The sequence below is a fragment of the Oncorhynchus mykiss genome, chromosome 12 (assembly GCF_013265735.2).
Source record: "Oncorhynchus mykiss isolate Arlee chromosome 12, USDA_OmykA_1.1, whole genome shotgun sequence".
Lineage (NCBI taxonomy): Eukaryota > Metazoa > Chordata > Actinopteri > Salmoniformes > Salmonidae > Oncorhynchus > Oncorhynchus mykiss.
This window is the reverse complement of record NC_048576.1, coordinates 25,100,807-25,117,712: the sequence shown is the minus strand read 5'-3', so window position 1 is coordinate 25,117,712 and position 16,906 is coordinate 25,100,807. Positions and strand designations below refer to the sequence as shown.

At 45.1% G+C, this 16,906-nt stretch overlaps 1 protein-coding gene across 2 annotated transcripts in view; it reads left to right on the top strand.

Annotated features, from left to right (window-relative positions):
- The window catches only part of LOC110537246 (unconventional myosin-XVIIIa), a 105,570-nt gene that overhangs the window by 24,685 nt on the left and 63,979 nt on the right, over positions 1-16,906 (top strand). For both annotated transcript variants that reach the window (XM_036937255.1, XM_036937256.1), the window contains one exon: positions 16,654-16,741. In XM_036937255.1, the coding sequence (XP_036793150.1) occupies positions 16,654-16,741 (88 nt within the window). The remainder of the gene's footprint in view (positions 1-16,653; positions 16,742-16,906) is intronic.

Sequence of the window (16,906 nt, the reverse complement as noted above, 5' to 3'; positions counted from 1 at the left end):
ACACAGTGTCCAAAGAAGGGCCAGATGTATACAGAATGCGTAGACGTGGATCAGAGAATCACCAGCAGCAAGAGTGACATTATTGATATATACAGAGAATAGAGTCGGCCCGAGAATTGAACACTGTGGTACCCCCATAGAGACTGCCAGAGGTCTCTATGGGGCTGAGGTGCACCCATGATCAGCTCGGAAATCAGATAGCATAGTGGAGAAGGTACGGTGGGATTCAAAGTGGTCGGTGATCTGTTTGTTAACTTGGCGTTTGAAGATTTTAGAAAGGCAGGTCAGGATGGATATAGGTCTATAACAGTTTGGGTTTAGAGTGTCTCCCCCTTTTGAAGAGGGGGGTGACCGCGGCAGCGTTGCAATCTTTGGGGATCTCAGACGATACGAAAGAGAGGTTAAACAGGCTAGTAATAGGGGTTGCAACAATTGCGACTGATCATTTTAGAAAGAGAGGGTCCAGATTGTCTAGCCCAGCTGATTTGAAGGGGTCCAGATTTTGCAGCTCTTTCAGAACATCAGCTATCTGGATTTGGGTGAAGAAAAAATGGGGAGGCTTGGGCAAGTTGCTGTGAGGGGTGTAGAGCTGTTGTCCGAGGTAGGGGTAGCCAGGTGGAAAGCATGGCCAGCCGTAGAAAAATGCTTATTGAAATTCTCAATTATCGTAGATTTATCGGCGGTGACAGTTTCCTCAAATCAAAGTTTATTCGTCACGTGCGCCGAATACAACAGGTGTTCACCTTACAGTGAAATGCTTACTTACAGGCCCTAACCAAAAGTGCAAAAAAGGTATTAGGTAAACAATAGGTAAGTAAAGAAATAAAACAACAGTAAAAAAGACGAAAGTAGTGAGGCTACATGCAGACACCGGTTAGTCAGGCTGATTGAGGTAGTATGTAGGTAGTATGTACATGTAGATATTGTTAAAGTGACTATGCATATATGATGATCAGAGAGTAGCAGTAGTGTAAAAGAGGGGTTGTGGGTGGCGGGACACAATGCAGATAGCCCGGTTAGCCAATGTGCGGGAGCACTGGTTGGTCGGTCCAATTGAGGTAGTATGTACATGAATGTATAGTTAAAGAGACTATGCATAAACCGACAGTAGCAGCAGCATAAAAAGAGGGGTTGGGGGGGGCACACAATGAAAATAGTCCGGGTAGCTATTTGAAGACCTGTTCAGGAGTCTTATGGCTTGGGGGTAAAACTTGTTGAGAAGCATTTTTGTCCTAGACTTGGCACTCCGGTACCGCTTGCCATGCGGTAGTAGAGAGAACAGTCTATGACTGGTGTGGCTGGGGTCTTTGACAATTTTTAGGGCCTTTCTCTGACACCGCCTGGTGTAGAGGTACTGGATGGCAGGCAGCTTAGCCCCGGTGGTGTACTGGGCCGTACTCACTACCATCTGTAGTGCCTTGTGGTCGGAGGCCGAGCAATTTCCGTACCAGGCAGTGATGTAACCAGTCAGGATGCTCTCGATGTTGCAGCTGTAGAACCTTTTGAGGATCTCAGGACCCATGCCAAATATTTTTTGTTTCCTGAAGGGGGAAAAGGCTTTGTCGTGCCCTCTTCACGACTGTCTTGGTGTGTTTGGACCATTCTAGTTTGTTGTTGATGTGGACACTAAGGAACTTGTAGCTCTCAACCTGCTCCACTACAGCCCCATCAACGAGAATGGGGGCGTGCTCTATCCTCCTTTTCCTGTAGTCCACAATCATCTCCTAGCCTCAGTGCAGTGGGCAGCTGGGAGGAGGTGCTCTTATTCTCCATGGACTTTACAGTGTCCTATAACTTGGAGTTTGCTACAGGATGCAAATTTCTGTTTGAAAAAGCTATTATTTGCTTTCCTAATTGCCTGTGTATATTGGTTCCTAACTTCCCTGAAAAGTTGCATATCACAGGGGCTGTTTGATGCTAATGCAGTATGCTACAGGATGTTTTGGTGCTGTTTTTTTTTTTATGGGGCATGCTTATTTAAGATGGTGAGGAAAGCACTTTTAAAGAATAACCAGGCATCCACTACTGACGGAATGTCAGTATCCTTCCAGGATACCCGGGCCAGGTCGTTTTAGAAAGGCCTGCTTGTGAAGTGATTTAGGGAGCATTTGACAGTGATGAGGGGTGGTCGTTTGACTGCTGACCCATAGAGGACGAAGGCATTGAGGCAGTGATCACTGGGATCCTGGTTGAAAACAGCAGAGGTGTATTTAGAGGACAGGTTGGTCAGGATGATATCTATGAGGGTGCCCGTGTTTATGGATTTATGGTTGTATCTGGTAGGTTCCATGATAATTTGTGTGAGATTGAGGGCGTCTTGCTTAGATTGTAGGATGGCCGGGGTGTTAAGCATATCCCAGTTCAGGTCACCTAACAGTACGAACTCTAAAGATAGATTGGGGGGGCGATTAATTCACATATGGTGTCCAGGGCACAGCTGGGGGCTGAGGGGGGTGTATAACAAGCGGCAACAGTGAGAGATTTATTTATTTTAAAGGTGGATTTTTAAAAGTAGACGCTCAAACTGTTTTGGCACAGAGGTGGAAAGCATTACATAACTCTGCAGGCTGTTTCTGCAGTAAATTGCAACTCCACCCACTTTGGCAGTTCTATCTTGGTGAAAATGTTCTACTTGGGGATGGAAATTTCAATTTTTGGTGGCCTTCCTAAGCCTGGAATTCAGACACGGCTAGGACATCAGGGTTGGCGGAGTGTACTAAAGCAGTGGAGCAAAAAAAACTTAGGGAGGAGGCTTCTGATGTTGACATGCATGAAACCAAGGCTTTTACAGAAGTCAACAATTGATAGCTCCTGGGGAATAGGAGTGGAACTGGAGGCTACAGGGCCTGGGTTAACCTCTACATCACCAGAGGAACAGAGGCGGAGTGGGATAAGGGTACGGCTAAAGGCTATAAGAACTGGTCGTCAAGTGCACTGTGGACAGAATAAAATTGAGCAGATTCCTGGGCATGGTAGAATAGATACAAGGCATAATGTACAGTATGGTAGAATGTGAGTACAGTGGAGGTTAACCTATGCGTTGGGTGAAATTGAGAGAGGTTTCGTCTCTGGGGGCATCAGAGACCTAGGTGAGGTCTCTCCGCATGTGTGTGGGGTGGGACGAAAGAGCTATCGAAGGCATTTTAAGCCTGTGTGTACTGTGTAATGTGTGTACTGTGTAATGTGTGTACTGTGTAATGTGTGGACTGTGTAATGTGTGTATTGTGTAATGTGTGTATTGTGTAATGTGTGGACTGTGTAATGTGTGGACTGTGTAATGTGTGGACTGTGTAATGTGTGGACTGTAATGTGTGGACTGTAATGTGTGGACTGTAATGTGTGGACTGTGTAATGTGTGGACTGTGTAATGTGTGGACTGAACAAAATATAAAAACAACATGTAAAGTGTTGGTCCCATGTGTCATGAGCTGAAATTAAAGATCCCACAATTTTTCCATACGCACAAGAAGCTTATTCTTCTCAAATTTTGTGCAAAAATGTGCTTACAACCCTGTTAGTGAGCATTTCTCCATTGCCAAGATATGCCACACCTGTCAGGTGGATGGATTATCACGAAGCTGATTAAACCGCATGATCATTACACAGGTGCACCTTGTGCAGTTTGTCACCAACACAATGCCACAGATGTCTCAAGTTTTGAGGGAGTTTCCCCCCCCAATATACAGCAACTTCGCACAGCCATTGAAGAGGAGTGGGGACAACATTCCACAGGCCACAATCAACAGCCTGATCAACTCTATGCGAAGGAGTTGAGTTGTGCTGCATGAGGCAAGGGGTGGTCACACCAGATACTGACTGGTTTTCTGATCCATGGCCATATCATTTTTTTAAAGGTATCTGACCAAGAGATGCAGATCTGTATTCCCTGTCATGTGAAATCCATAAATTAGGGCCTAATGAATTTATTTCAATTGACTGATTTCCTCATATGAACTGTAACTCATTGAAATCTTTGAAATTGTTCTGTTTTCATATGTTTGTTCTGTGTGTGAACACCTTCATAATATTGAGTTGGGATTAGATGGGCGGGGCTCCACGGCTAATAATAGAGCGGTCAGGTTTACTGGAGGGGCTGGACTACAGTGACCACCTCCTCCTCCAGGCTTTTCCTCATTGTAAAGAGGAGGTTAACACAAGTTTTCTAATTATCATAGGACAGAGGCTGTAGCCAGAGGTCATGACCCCTACCACTGTAGCCAGTCAAGCTCCACATTGCCCTCTCACATATGCCAGTTTAAATCAGGAAGGGAATGATATATTTGCATTTACGTATCTCTCAGGAAACATTAATGAACAAAGCTGTGTGTGGTTGTCTGAACAGTGGGTCTGTTGGACTGCTGAGGAATTTCATTGACATAGTCTTCCTCTTTCTGCTGTGTTTAAACATCAGTACTTATACAGACACCCCCAGTTTTTCAGATTTTTGATGGCAGCTGCCATTGCTCTTTATCATCACTGTGTGTTTTGTGTCTGGAATGGTCTACAAAGCTGTTATTGCCCTGAAACCCTCTGTGTAGAGAAAGTGAAATGTGGTGTTGTAATTGCTTTTTATCACCCAGTCCCACCCCTAGTGTAGTGCACCTTGGGAGGAATCTGTTCTATTTCCCTGTGTGTGGGTCTCTCGGCCCCCCTATCCATGCTCTCCCTCACACTCATCTATTCAGACCAGTGAATGGATCCATACTTCCACTTGAGGGTTTTGAGAGTTGGTGTGCGTGTGGACTGAGAGGATGTGTCGTGCAGTGCCCTGAGTGGCAGGCTGAAAGGAACTAAATGGAGTCCTTAGTGGCAGTGAGGGGAGCATGGTGTGCCTCTTGTTTTATATATATTTTTCAGTTAAGAACAAACTCTTATTTACAATGACGGCCTACCAGAAGGCAAAAGGCCTCCTGCGGGGATGGGGGCTGGAATTAAAAATGAAATAATAGGACATAACACACATCACGACAAGGGAGACACCACAACACTACATAAAGAGAGACCTAAGACGACAACATGAATGGCAGCAACACATGATAATACAGCATGGTAGCAACACAACATGGCAAAAAACATGGTAGCAAAATGGTAGCAGCACAACATGGTAGCTGCACAAAGCATGGTACAAACATTATTGGGCACAGACAACAGCACAAATGTATCCTCGCATGTCTCTGAGACCATAGCCTGTTGGCAGTGACCTCTTTGTCTCGAACACGATTCCCTCTGTCTCTGTGACACTCCTCTCAGGCTCTGCCTGTCTGTCATCTTCCATAGACCTGCTGTCTGTCTGCTTCCATTTCCCTTCTGCTTCCACTCACACTTTGCTCTCCCAAATGATGAGGCAGTTTTAATGTGTGGAAGTGTCTTTTCACCTCCTTCGTAAATGACTTTTCTCACCAGCTGAATACAATAATAACTCTTTGCCATGTTATAATCTAACATTCCCGTAAAAAGGCTCATTTACACCTTGTAAATTGAGCTTGAGAATCACTTCCTCTTAAGTCATTTGTCAGCCTTGCGTGTGATCCCAGGTCTTTCTAACAGAGTGTTATCAGATTGTTTTTGCAGGCTACTGTCCATCTGCATGGTGTGTTTTAATGTTAACTCTCGTCCTGATTTCTATGAGTGTTGTAATCAGGTCTGTATGTACTGTGACTCTATAGTCTGGGTCATGACCGTATCACATTAACCCCATGGGTCCTGCTTCAGTTTCAACATGTGTAGACAGTCAGCTACATGCTGTCTCTCTCTCTCTCGCTCTCGCACTCTCTCTCGCACTCTCTCTCGCACTCTCTCTCGCACTCTCTCTCACTGTGGGGATGGATTAGCAGGCTAGGCTGTGTCACAGCAGACAGATTCCACCAGTTTGGTCTAGCCGGTATGCGCTGCCTGCAGTTCCATGTTATCCTCCTGGAGCCACTCCCCCTGCCCACCACACCCAATCAGAAGCTGAACACTCTGCTCTCCCTCCAGGCCAGGCATAGACCATGTGTTATGTGTCACCGGCTTTCTCACAGGGCATGTAAAACATTTAAAAAGTACCTTTTATTTAGGGGCATTTTATTCTGCAGTAATTTCTTTTTCTCAGCGACAGGCTAAATATGTACAGTTATCAATGTAGTGTGATGTATTTTTAAATTCTAATTCAGGTAAAATGACTATTCATATGAATGTTGAATATAGGGCAGTAACTGAAGCCTTCCTAGATTTGAAGAAGCAGACCTAAATGTTTTGGGGCTATAGCTCCCTCGTGTGGTGTTAGAAGCAAAGTGAAACTCAGTGAATGAAGAGCAAAGTAAGATGTCCCTCTAGTGGTGGTCTGTGAACTGAGGCTAAAATCTACTGATCAATGCTTTTCTTATGTCTTTTATATGCTGAAGACATAATTTGTCCAAATGTATGATTCTTAATCTAGATGAGCTCTTCATTGGCTCAGTCATTGGCATGACTGATGCTTGCAGTTGTTTATCGCCTTCATACTGTGGTCCTGTTGGTTTGACACCTCATGAATGTAGTTCTCAGACTTTATCCTACTTCTTCTGTGTATGGCTCGAAAGGGCCGAGCGATTTGACTTCAGCGTTTCCCCTATGATTTTTAGCATAGTTAGCGTTGGGTGGCGGCGGCATGGTAACGGACGCAACCAATGGCGCGGTCTATGAGCAAAATGTTTTAGAGGCCCTCTTGGCCACAGAGACCATATTGTGCAGTTTTTAAGCAAATTTCCTGCAATTCTAAACATTTTGCCATGGCTTATGCCGTGTTCTTATGCGATCTGAGTGATTTTAAAACATAACAACCACCAAAATAAAAATGGGTATTCCCAAAATGTAATGGCATGGGTCCCCCATTGATTTTGTTATGTTTTAAACACTCAAATGTAGAAATGTATACTGTAGCTAAGAAAGTAATACTAGGTGTATGTTGTGCAGTAAGCTGTTAGTAGCCCTTGTGCCTCACCCTAATAATTTGGTCGATTTTCCATTCAAGATTTAGCATACTGTTTTGACTTGGTGGTGCACATTTTAGCCTGTAGCCTGTTTTTGGAGAAATGTCGTCATCAAATATTGTAAGAGCTTTCATTGGCTGCTTAAACGCCCCCCTTATTTATCCTAAGTTTCTGACTTGGTGTACTGGGAGAACACTAAGAATGGCCCATGTTCTGAATTCTGTCACTCGACATTTCAGAAGTGTTGAACAAATAGCTCCCTCATGTGGTGTTAGAAGCAAAGTGAAACTCGGTGATTGAAATGGAAATTAAAATGTCCCTCTAGTGGTGGTCTGAACTGAGGCTAAAATCTACTGATCAATGCTTTTCTGATGCCTTTTATTTGCTGAATACATCATTTACATAATACATAATTTGTCCAAACGTATGATTCTTAATCTAGATGAGCTCTTCATACTACAGTATGTCCGTCCTAGTTCGCTCATAAATGTCTTAATCGAAATTACGGATTGCTCCTTATCCTCTCGTCGTCCCCACAGGCTGTAGTTTGTACATATTAATTGTCAGTAGAAACCACATTTTGTTTAAGCAAGTCAGCCATGTCACTTTTCTGTTTATTTTAAAGTCAATAAATTAGGCTGAGTGAACTGTTTCGCTGCCTGACAAGGCTCCACTGATGGCCAGGTGTAGCAGTGGTAAGGTGGTGGGACTCTGCTGTTGGGACAGCTTTTTGTAGGCCATAACAGTTTGTGGGCACCTGTGTCATCGTGATAGTACAATTAATGTGTTGTTTATTGTTGTTGTAGTGGCTTTGCTGGCAGTATGGCCCACCAAGATTTCCATGCTAAAATCACCACTGGAATAATTACTGAGTGAAGAAACCGCGTCAGCCCCTCAAGTGAGGCAGCTTGCATTTCTGAATGCAAAATTCTCATAAAAGCTAAATATGGTCAGCATAGCTGTGTGCTGAGAGAAAATAGGGACCAATTTAATGTTTTAAGTTGGATGCTGCAGTTTTGCAAATTTATTTATTTTTGTTTGATATGGTGCAATATTCTATTATTCTGTTCAGATTGTATTAGTTTTGAATTGTTAGATTTATATGCACTTTGTTTAGATACATTCAAATGTTATATTTTAAATGCAAATGTTTAATAGCTTTCTTTGTCATAACAAACCAATGCATTTTTAAATACATTGTGGTTAAGATAGTTTGACTATGATTGGTGTTAAAACAATTAATTAAATTATACTCTCTCGCAAACTGTTTGACTTGAAAAAATACAAAAACATATATTTTTTTTAAAGAGCTGTTTGGGAGCCTAAAGAGCCGGAATGCCCATCACTACCCTGTACCATATGTATCCATTCCATCCTGTTCCTTATGTCTTCTGTCCTCAGTGCTGCCTCAGCCTGCATGTTCCTACTGCCCTGTTGGTAGTAGCTAGTGCAAAGACACCAGTCCTCGTCTCCCTACCTACCGTCCAACCCTAAGCATTCACTCATTGTCATCAGTCCTTCCTCATATCATCTCCTACTTTCAGACTTTCTGTCCATCTACCTCCCTCTCTTTCTCCCTCCTTTCCGTCACTAACTCTCTCCCTGCTCAGCCCATGACCTCTAGGCTGTTACCATGGCTTACAGTTTGTGCTTTTCATTCTGGCAGCAAAAGGGAAGTCTTGTCTTACCTTTGTTTGCCTTCAGTAGATTCCTGCACATTGCTGACAGTCTTTCTAATAATTTGCTAATACTGCTGTCTGTTGAGCTTTAGGCTGAAGAGAGATGATTTTGTCTGTAGATAGAGGAAGCATGTTAGTGGTAGAGATGTGTGATGTTCTTGCATGTAGACAAAGCTTCAGTTCTGGGTTTGATCAGCCTCTCTGGCAGGTTGAAGTTGAAACCAAGCCAGCCTCAGATGTAAGCGTAATGTCGCTGTGTGCTTTTTGATGGTAGCATCTTGTCAAAGCTTCAAGGGACCTACTTCTAGGTTGTTAGAGGTCACAGATTTTTCTTCCCTCAACCAAGTGGCACTCTCCTCACCCGTGTAATTGACTCTCAGGGTTTTCAGGGTGTTTTCAGGGTTTTGAGAGATGAAGCATAGAAGACTGGCATCTCCTAAGCTTTTAGTTGGGTATACAATAGAACACCATATTGAGAGTGGACGTGTCACCTGCTGGCCTTGATGCAGTCAGAGTAAACACTAGAGGAAGATTAATATTGGGCAAACACTGACCATTCATTCACATATTCCATATCAAATCAAATTTTATTTGTCACATACACATGGTTAGCAGATGTTAATGCGAGTGTAGCAAAATGCTTGTGCTTCTAGTTCCGACAATGCAGTAATAACAAGTAATCTAACTAACAATTCCAAAACTACTGTCTTGTACACAGTGTAAGGGGATAAAGAATATGTACATAAGGATATATGAATGAGTGATGGTACAGAGCAGCATAGGCAAGATACAGTAGATGGTATCGAGTACAGTATGTACAAATGAGATGAGTATGTAAACAAAGTGGCATAGTTTAAAGTGGCTAGTGATACATGTATTACATAAGGATACAGTCGATGATATAGAGTACAGTATATACGTATGCATATGAGATGAATAATGTAGGGTAAGTAACATTATATAAGGTAGCATTGTTTTAAAGTGGCTAGTGATATATTTACATCATTTCCCATCAATTCCCATTATTAAAGTGGCTGGAGTTGAGTCAGTGTCAGTGTGTTGGCAGCAGCCACTCAGTGTTAGTGGTGGCTGTTTAACAGTCTGATGGCCTTGAGATAGAAGCTGTTTTTCAGTCTCTCGGTCCCAGCTTTGATGCACCTGTACTGACCTCGCCTTCTGGATGATAGCGGGGTGAACAGGCAGTGGCTCGGGTGGTTGATGTCCTTGATGATCTTTATGGCCTTCCTGTGACATCGGGTGGTGTAGATGTCCTGGAGGGCAGGTAGTTTGCCCCCGGTGATGCGTTGTGCAGACCTCACTACCCTCTGGAGAACCTTACGGTTGTGGGCGGTGCAGTTGCCATACCAGGCGGTGATACAGCCCGCCAGGATGCTCTCGATTGTGCATCTGTAGAAGTTTGTGAGTGCTTTTGGTGACAAGCCGAATTTCTTCAGCCTCCTGAGGTTGAAGAGACGCTGCTGCGCCTTCTTCACGATGCTGTCTGTGTGAGTGGACCAATTCAGTTTGTCTGTGATGTGTATGCCGAGGAACTTAAAACTTGCTACCCTCTCCACTACTGTTCCATCGATGTGGATAGGGGGGTGTTCCCTCTGCTGTTTCCTGAAGTCCACAATCATCTCCTTAGTTTTGTTGACGTTGAGTGTGAGGTTATTTTCCTGACACCACACTCCGAGGGCCCTCACCTCCTCCCTGTAGGCCGTCTCGTCGTTGTTGGTAATCAAGCCTACCACTGTTGTGTCGTCCGCAAACTTGATGATTGAGTTGGAGGCGTGCGTGGCCACGCAGTCGTGGGTGAACAGGGAGTACAGGAGAGGGCTCAGAACGCACCCTTGTGGGGCCCCAGTGTTGAGGATCAGCGGGGAGGAGATGTTGTTGCCTACCCTCACCACCTGGGGGCGGCCCGTCAGGAAGTCCAGTACCCAGTTGCACAGGGCAGGGTCGAGACCCAGGGTCTCGAGCTTGATGACGAGCTTGGAGGGTACTATGGTGTTGAATGCCGAGCTGTAGTCGATGAACAGCATTCTCACATAGGTATTCCTCTTGTCCAGATGGGTTAGGGCAGTGTGCAGTGTGGTTGAGATTGCATCGTCTGTGGACCTATTTGGGCGGTAAGCAAATTGGAGTGGGTCTAGGGTGTCAGGTAGGGTGGAGGTGATATGGTCCTTGACTAGTCTCTCAAAGCACTTCATGATGACGGATGTGAGTGCTACGGGGCGGTAGTCGTTTAGCTCAGTTACCTTAGCTTTCTTGGGAACAGGAACAATGGTGGCCCTCTTGAAGCATCTGAGAGGTCTTTGAAAGAGTGGACCTGTATAAGCCAACTTTAACCACACTTAATCTGATGTTGACAATCTGTGAGAGGATTTCTTCCAGTCATTATGATCCAAGGTATTATTAGAGCTAATCTCTGTGTAATCTCTGTGTAGCCATTTTCAAGATTTAAAAGTAGGCAAGTGCGGTGTGAAATACTGGGCTAGACATAGTTCATGTCTGATGTTGGATGTTTGTCACAGCTGTCTTTCCTGGAGAGTAGACAGCTGCTTGTGTAATATAACTACCATATACCAGCCACTCTACAAATAACATGGGCTTTGGCCAGTGAACAATAGATGGTGCTTTTATGAACAGAAACGATAAAGGTTTGGGTCTGATACATAGTATCTCTGCGATTGGCTTCTCTTTTTACTATATGTGTGTTCAGTCTAATGGTGAGGAAGCTGAAACCGAAGCAAGTGGTGACCCACAGTTGCTGACATCATCAACCAGCGAAACAACCAGGAGTGCAATGGGAGGCCCTGACCCACCAGCCACCACCACCTCCAGGCAGGAGAGCACAGAGGACCAGGGTCCCACCAGGAAGGTGGTTAGGGTTGTTAGGGGAGTGGTTAGCAGGGTCGTTCCTGGGGTGGATGAGCAGCCTCAAGCCTCCAGCACAGAGCCAGCTGAAGCTGCCCCTATAGCCACATCTGTACCCAAGACTTCGCTCCTCAGACAAGAAGGATAACATCTCCATGGGCCTGGCCAGCCTGATGGGCTGAGGGAGGACCAAGGAGCACCGTCCTCTCACCCTCACCCAGGACCGTAAGGAGGACAAAGAGGAGAAGGAAGTAGAGAGCCAGGAGCCTCCAGAGGAAAAAGCAGAGGCCCACCTCCATGTCCACTCCTGCTCCTCCTCCATCTGTTCTTCCCATCCCAGCTCCCCCCAAATCAAACCCCCTCATCCCCCCAACAGGGTTCATAGTTCATACCCACAGCCAAAGCCAACCCCCTCGGCCCTCCTCCAGGCTTCATTCCTGCCCCAAAACAAAATCCTCTTGCCCGGCCCCCAGGTTTCATCCCTGCCTCCCTATCCGACCCTATTGCCCACCTTCCAGGGTTCGTTCCTGCCTCTCGCTCATTGGCTGTAGAGAAACCAGAGGTACAGAGGGCTTGCCTTCAAATGTCTGCCTCGTAGAGTATTACAGTCAATGATGTGTGCACTGAACACTTATTAACTTGTTCTCACCTGTGTTGGTCATGTGACCTACTGTAGGTTCTGGAGCTGGTCCCTACAGATGAGAACCACAGGCTTCTGAGGAAGAACCTCACCGGAGCTGGCTCTACTGTAACATCCTCTCTTTCAGCCTGTATGTCTGCCTGATCTGCTGTGCTATTACCCAGTCTTACCTTGCCATGGGTCCGTGCTACCCTGCTGTGCATCAGCATGGGGACAGGTGCACTGTTTGATGTGGCCCCAAACTGGTGTTGCCCACGAGCAGCAGTGTTTGAATTATGGAGGTACCCTGTGGTGTTGTAATTGGAACCCTGACTCTAGCAGCATCGGTGTTTTGTCTTTTCAGTTTAGTGTATGTAGCCTACATCACTGTCATATGGCCTCCTATCATGGCTTAGGAGCTCTCCTTAGTCCTATGGATAAGGTCTCGTATGAATAAGGCTCCTGTGTGGCTCCTCATTTACCCGATCCACAGGAATATCTATGTTCTGACATGAATGTATTCTGTCCTTTTGGCATTCACTTTCTGACAAAAGGGTTTTCATTTTCCCTGAGGTTGAAGTTTGTTTTCTTTAATGCTGGATTGAGACTGTACCTGTTGATTCCAGATCCCAGCTCTCACATCCACTCTAAAAACACAGTTTCCTTCCCAGTCCTCCTTCTGCAGTCTCATCTCTTCTTTTCTGTGTCGCTGTGTGTTTCGTCTCCGCTTGCTGCTGTCTGCGTATCCGGTGGCGGCCTCTCAGGTACTGTCCGTTCCCTATCACTGCTCTCACACAAGGCTTGGCTGAAGTGTGTGCTCATGTTTTGTGCTGGAGTGTACGCCTGCTCTTTTAACTGACCTCTCCGTCCCCTACCCCTGTCTCACCCCCTAGGGGTTCTGCATGCACCCCATACTTGTTCCCTCACCATGTTGCTGTGGACTGAATTCTTTCCCTCTGTCCGTGAAGCAGTGCAGGAAGTCCCAGTAATGACCTACCCTCTCCCACAGAGACGGCCTTGGCTGGACATAATCATTTAGACTGGTAAAGCTAGAAGGATTAACGCGTTCTTTCAGTTGACCAGAGTGATTTAGTTTGTTTTTCACAGCCAACGTGTGGGTGTCAGTTATTTTCTGCATGTGTTATCCAACCTTCCACCCAAATTCACAAAAGATACTTGTTACTTGGCTGTTGGCATGTGTTTGAACATGCAGTATGGTCCTTAAAGTTGACCTCTGGATTGACCCCACTCCTCTTCCTGCCCTCCTCCAGACATGGGTGGATCAGGACCATGTGGCCCTCCTGCAGGTGGCCCACACGGCTGCCTCTCAACCCAAGGTCTGCCCACTGCTATGCCTGACTGCAATACCCCATGCATCTCCCTCAGTCCTGCCCTGGATGTGGTGTGTGTGTGTGTGTGTGTGTGAATCACAGAGCCTACATCCTCAGCAGGGATTTTGTATCTGTGATGAACTGGTAGAGTATTGAGAAACTCATGAAATACATGACTTATTAATTTGACCATGTCTAGTAGGTTTACAGTGAGAGTGTATGCTTGTCTAGTGATGTGGCTTGCTTTTCAGTATGAGTTTCAGATCCTGTTAGAGGAAAACCTAGTAACTCAAATTGTACGAGTTAATCCACCGATTAATTGTCATATGATGTGTGTTTAGTTTGTTCATATTGTATCTCTTTCACATTCTTCATAAATATTTGTGGTGAAGTGCTGATATGCAGCCAGTACAGTCATGTGTTGTGCTGTGTAATGATGTTCGGTTATATAGCAGGCTTTATTCGTGACTCCCTATCCTTTCTGTGAGTGGGCTCTCAGTACTTTGGTGGCAGGGGGTGATATCAAATTTCATTTGTCACATACACATGGTTAGCAGATGGTAATGCGAGTGTAGCTAAATGCTTGTGCTTCTAGTTCCAACAGTGCAGTAATAACCAACGAGTAATCTAACCTAACAATTCCACAACTACTACCTTATACACACACGTGTAAAGGGATAAGGAATATGTACATAAAGATATATCAATGAGTGATGGTACAGAATGGCATAGGCAAGATGCAGTAGATTGTATCGAGTACAGTATATACATATGAGATGAGTAATGTAGGGTATGTAAACATTATATTAAGTGGCATTGTTTAAAGTGGCTAGTGATACATTTTTTACATCAATTTCCATCATTAAAGTGGCTGGAGTTGAGTCAGTATGTTGGCAGCAGCCACTCAATGTTAGTGGTGGCTGTTTAACACTCTGAAGGCCTTGGGATAGAAGCTGTTTTTCTGTCTCTCGGTCCCTGCTTTGATGCACCTGTACTGACCTCGCCTTCTGGATGATAGCCGGGTGAACAGATAGTGGCTCGGGTGGTTGTTGTCCTTGATGATATTTATGGCCTTCCTGTGACATTGGGTGGTGTAGGTGTCCTGGAGGGCAGGCAGTTTGCCCCCGGTGATGCGTTGTGCAGACCTCACTACCCTCTGGAGAACCTTACGGTTGTGGGCGGAGCAGTTGCCGTACCAGGCAGTGATACAGCCCGACAGGATGCTCTCGATTGTGCATCTGTAGAAGTTTGTGAGTGCTTTTGGTGACAAGCCGAATTTCTTCAGCCTCCTGAGGTTGAAGAGGCGCTGCTGCGCCTTCTTCACAACTCCATCTGTGTGGGTGGACCAATTCAGTTTGTCTGTGATGTGTACGCCGAGGAACTTAACTTACTACCCTCTCCACTACTGTCCCGTCGATGTGGATAGGGTGGTGCTCCCTCTGCTGTTTCCTGAAGTCCACAATCATCTCCTTTTGATTTGTTGACGTTGAGTGTGAGGTTATTTTCCTGACACCACACTCCGAGGTCCCTCACCTCCTCCCTGAAGGCCATCTCGTCTGATGGTAGACACACACAGTAGAGACTAGTGGGCCATGAGGGGCTTTCTGGAGGCCAGGTGGGGGTTTGGGAGGTAAGAGTGTGGGGGGAGTGTTCCAGGTGTTCCATGGGGAAGAACAAAACTCCTCCTCCCTCACGGAGAGGATGACACTGCAATGCAAAACCAGAGCCCATTTCCCATTTCCCACATGATACCCCATAAGGACAAAGCAAAGCAGTTTGTTTAAAATAGTTTATTTCCAAATGTGTAAAAAATTGAAATCGCATTTAAATAAGTATTCTGACCGTTTACTCAGCATTTTGTTGAAGCATCTTTGGCAGCGATTTCAGGCTCGAGTCTTCTTGGGTATGATGCTACAAGCTTGGCACACCTGTATTTGGGGGGTTTCTCCCATTCTATGCAAATCCTCTCAGGTCCTGTCAGGTTGGATGGGGAGTGTCGTTGCACAGAAATTTTCAGGTCTCCAGAGATGTGCGATTGGGTTCAAGTCTGGGTCCTGGCTGGGCCACTCAAGGACATTGAGACTTGTCCCGAAGCCACTCCTGCATTGTTTTGGAAAAGGTCATTGTCATGTTGAAAGGTGAACCGTTGCCATAGTCTGCGGTCCTGAGCGCTCTGGAGCAGGTTTTCATCAAGGATCTCTCTGTACTTTGCTCCGATTTATCTTTCCCTCGATCTTGACTTGTCTCCCTGTTGCTGAATAACATCCCCACAGCATAATGCTGCCACCACCATGCTTCACCGTAGGGATGGTGCCAGGTTTCCTCCAGATGTGACGCTTGGCTTTCAGGCCAAAGAGTTCTATCTTGGTTTCATCAGACCAGAGAATTTTGTTTCTCATGGTCAGAGAGTCTTTAGGTGCCTTTTGGCAAACTCCAAGCAGGCTGTCATGTGCCTTTTACTGAGGAGTGGTTTGTCTGGCCACTCTACCATAAAGGCCTGATTGGTGGATTGCTGCAGAGATTGTTGTCCTCCAGAGGGAATCTGTCTGTCAGAGAGCTCCAGAGGGAAGAATCTTGGTTGTTCCAAACTTTTTCCATTTAAGTATGATGGAGGCCACTGTGTTCTTGCGGCCTTTCGATGCTGCATAAATGTTTTGCTACCCTTCCCCAGATCTGTGCCTCGACACAATCCTGTCTCTGAGCTCTACGGACAACTCCTTTGACCTCATGGCTTGGTTTTTGCGCTGAAATTCACTGTCACCAATGGGATTTAAAAAAAAAAAAATCTTTTTTTTTTTTGGCAGGTGTGTGCCTTTCCAAATCATGTCCAATCAATGTAATTTACCATAGGTGGACTCCAGTCATGTTGTAGAAACATCTCAAGGGTGATCAATTTCGAGTCTCCCTAGCAAAGAGTCTGAATATTTATGTAAATAAGGTATGTTTTTTTAAATGTAATACATTTGCAAGAAAATGAAACCTGTTTTCGCTTTGTCATTATGGGGTATTTTGTGAAGATTTGATAATGAAAACATTTTTTAAAATCTATTTTTAGAAAAAGGCTGTAACATAACAAAGTGTGGAAAAAGTCAAGGGGTCTGAATACTTTCCAACTGCACTGTACACCTCTGCGCCTGTCTTCTAGCTTTTCTTCTTTTAGAAATGTACTAACCCTGTTTGGGCCTGCTCTCTCACAGGTGAAGACTGAGGAGCAGATAGCCGCTGAGAAGGCCTGGTACGGGACTGAGAAAGTATGGCTGGTTCACAAGGATGGATTTTCCTTGGGTTAGTAGATGAACGCCACCATTCACCCCAATATGATCAACATTTATGCATTTTCAATTTGCTCTTGATATACTCACTGAAGTAGTAAGCCATATTGGTATTGCATTTGTAAATGTGTTCAGTATAACACATGATGCAGCCTAGACAAACATTTTCTCTGTGGCT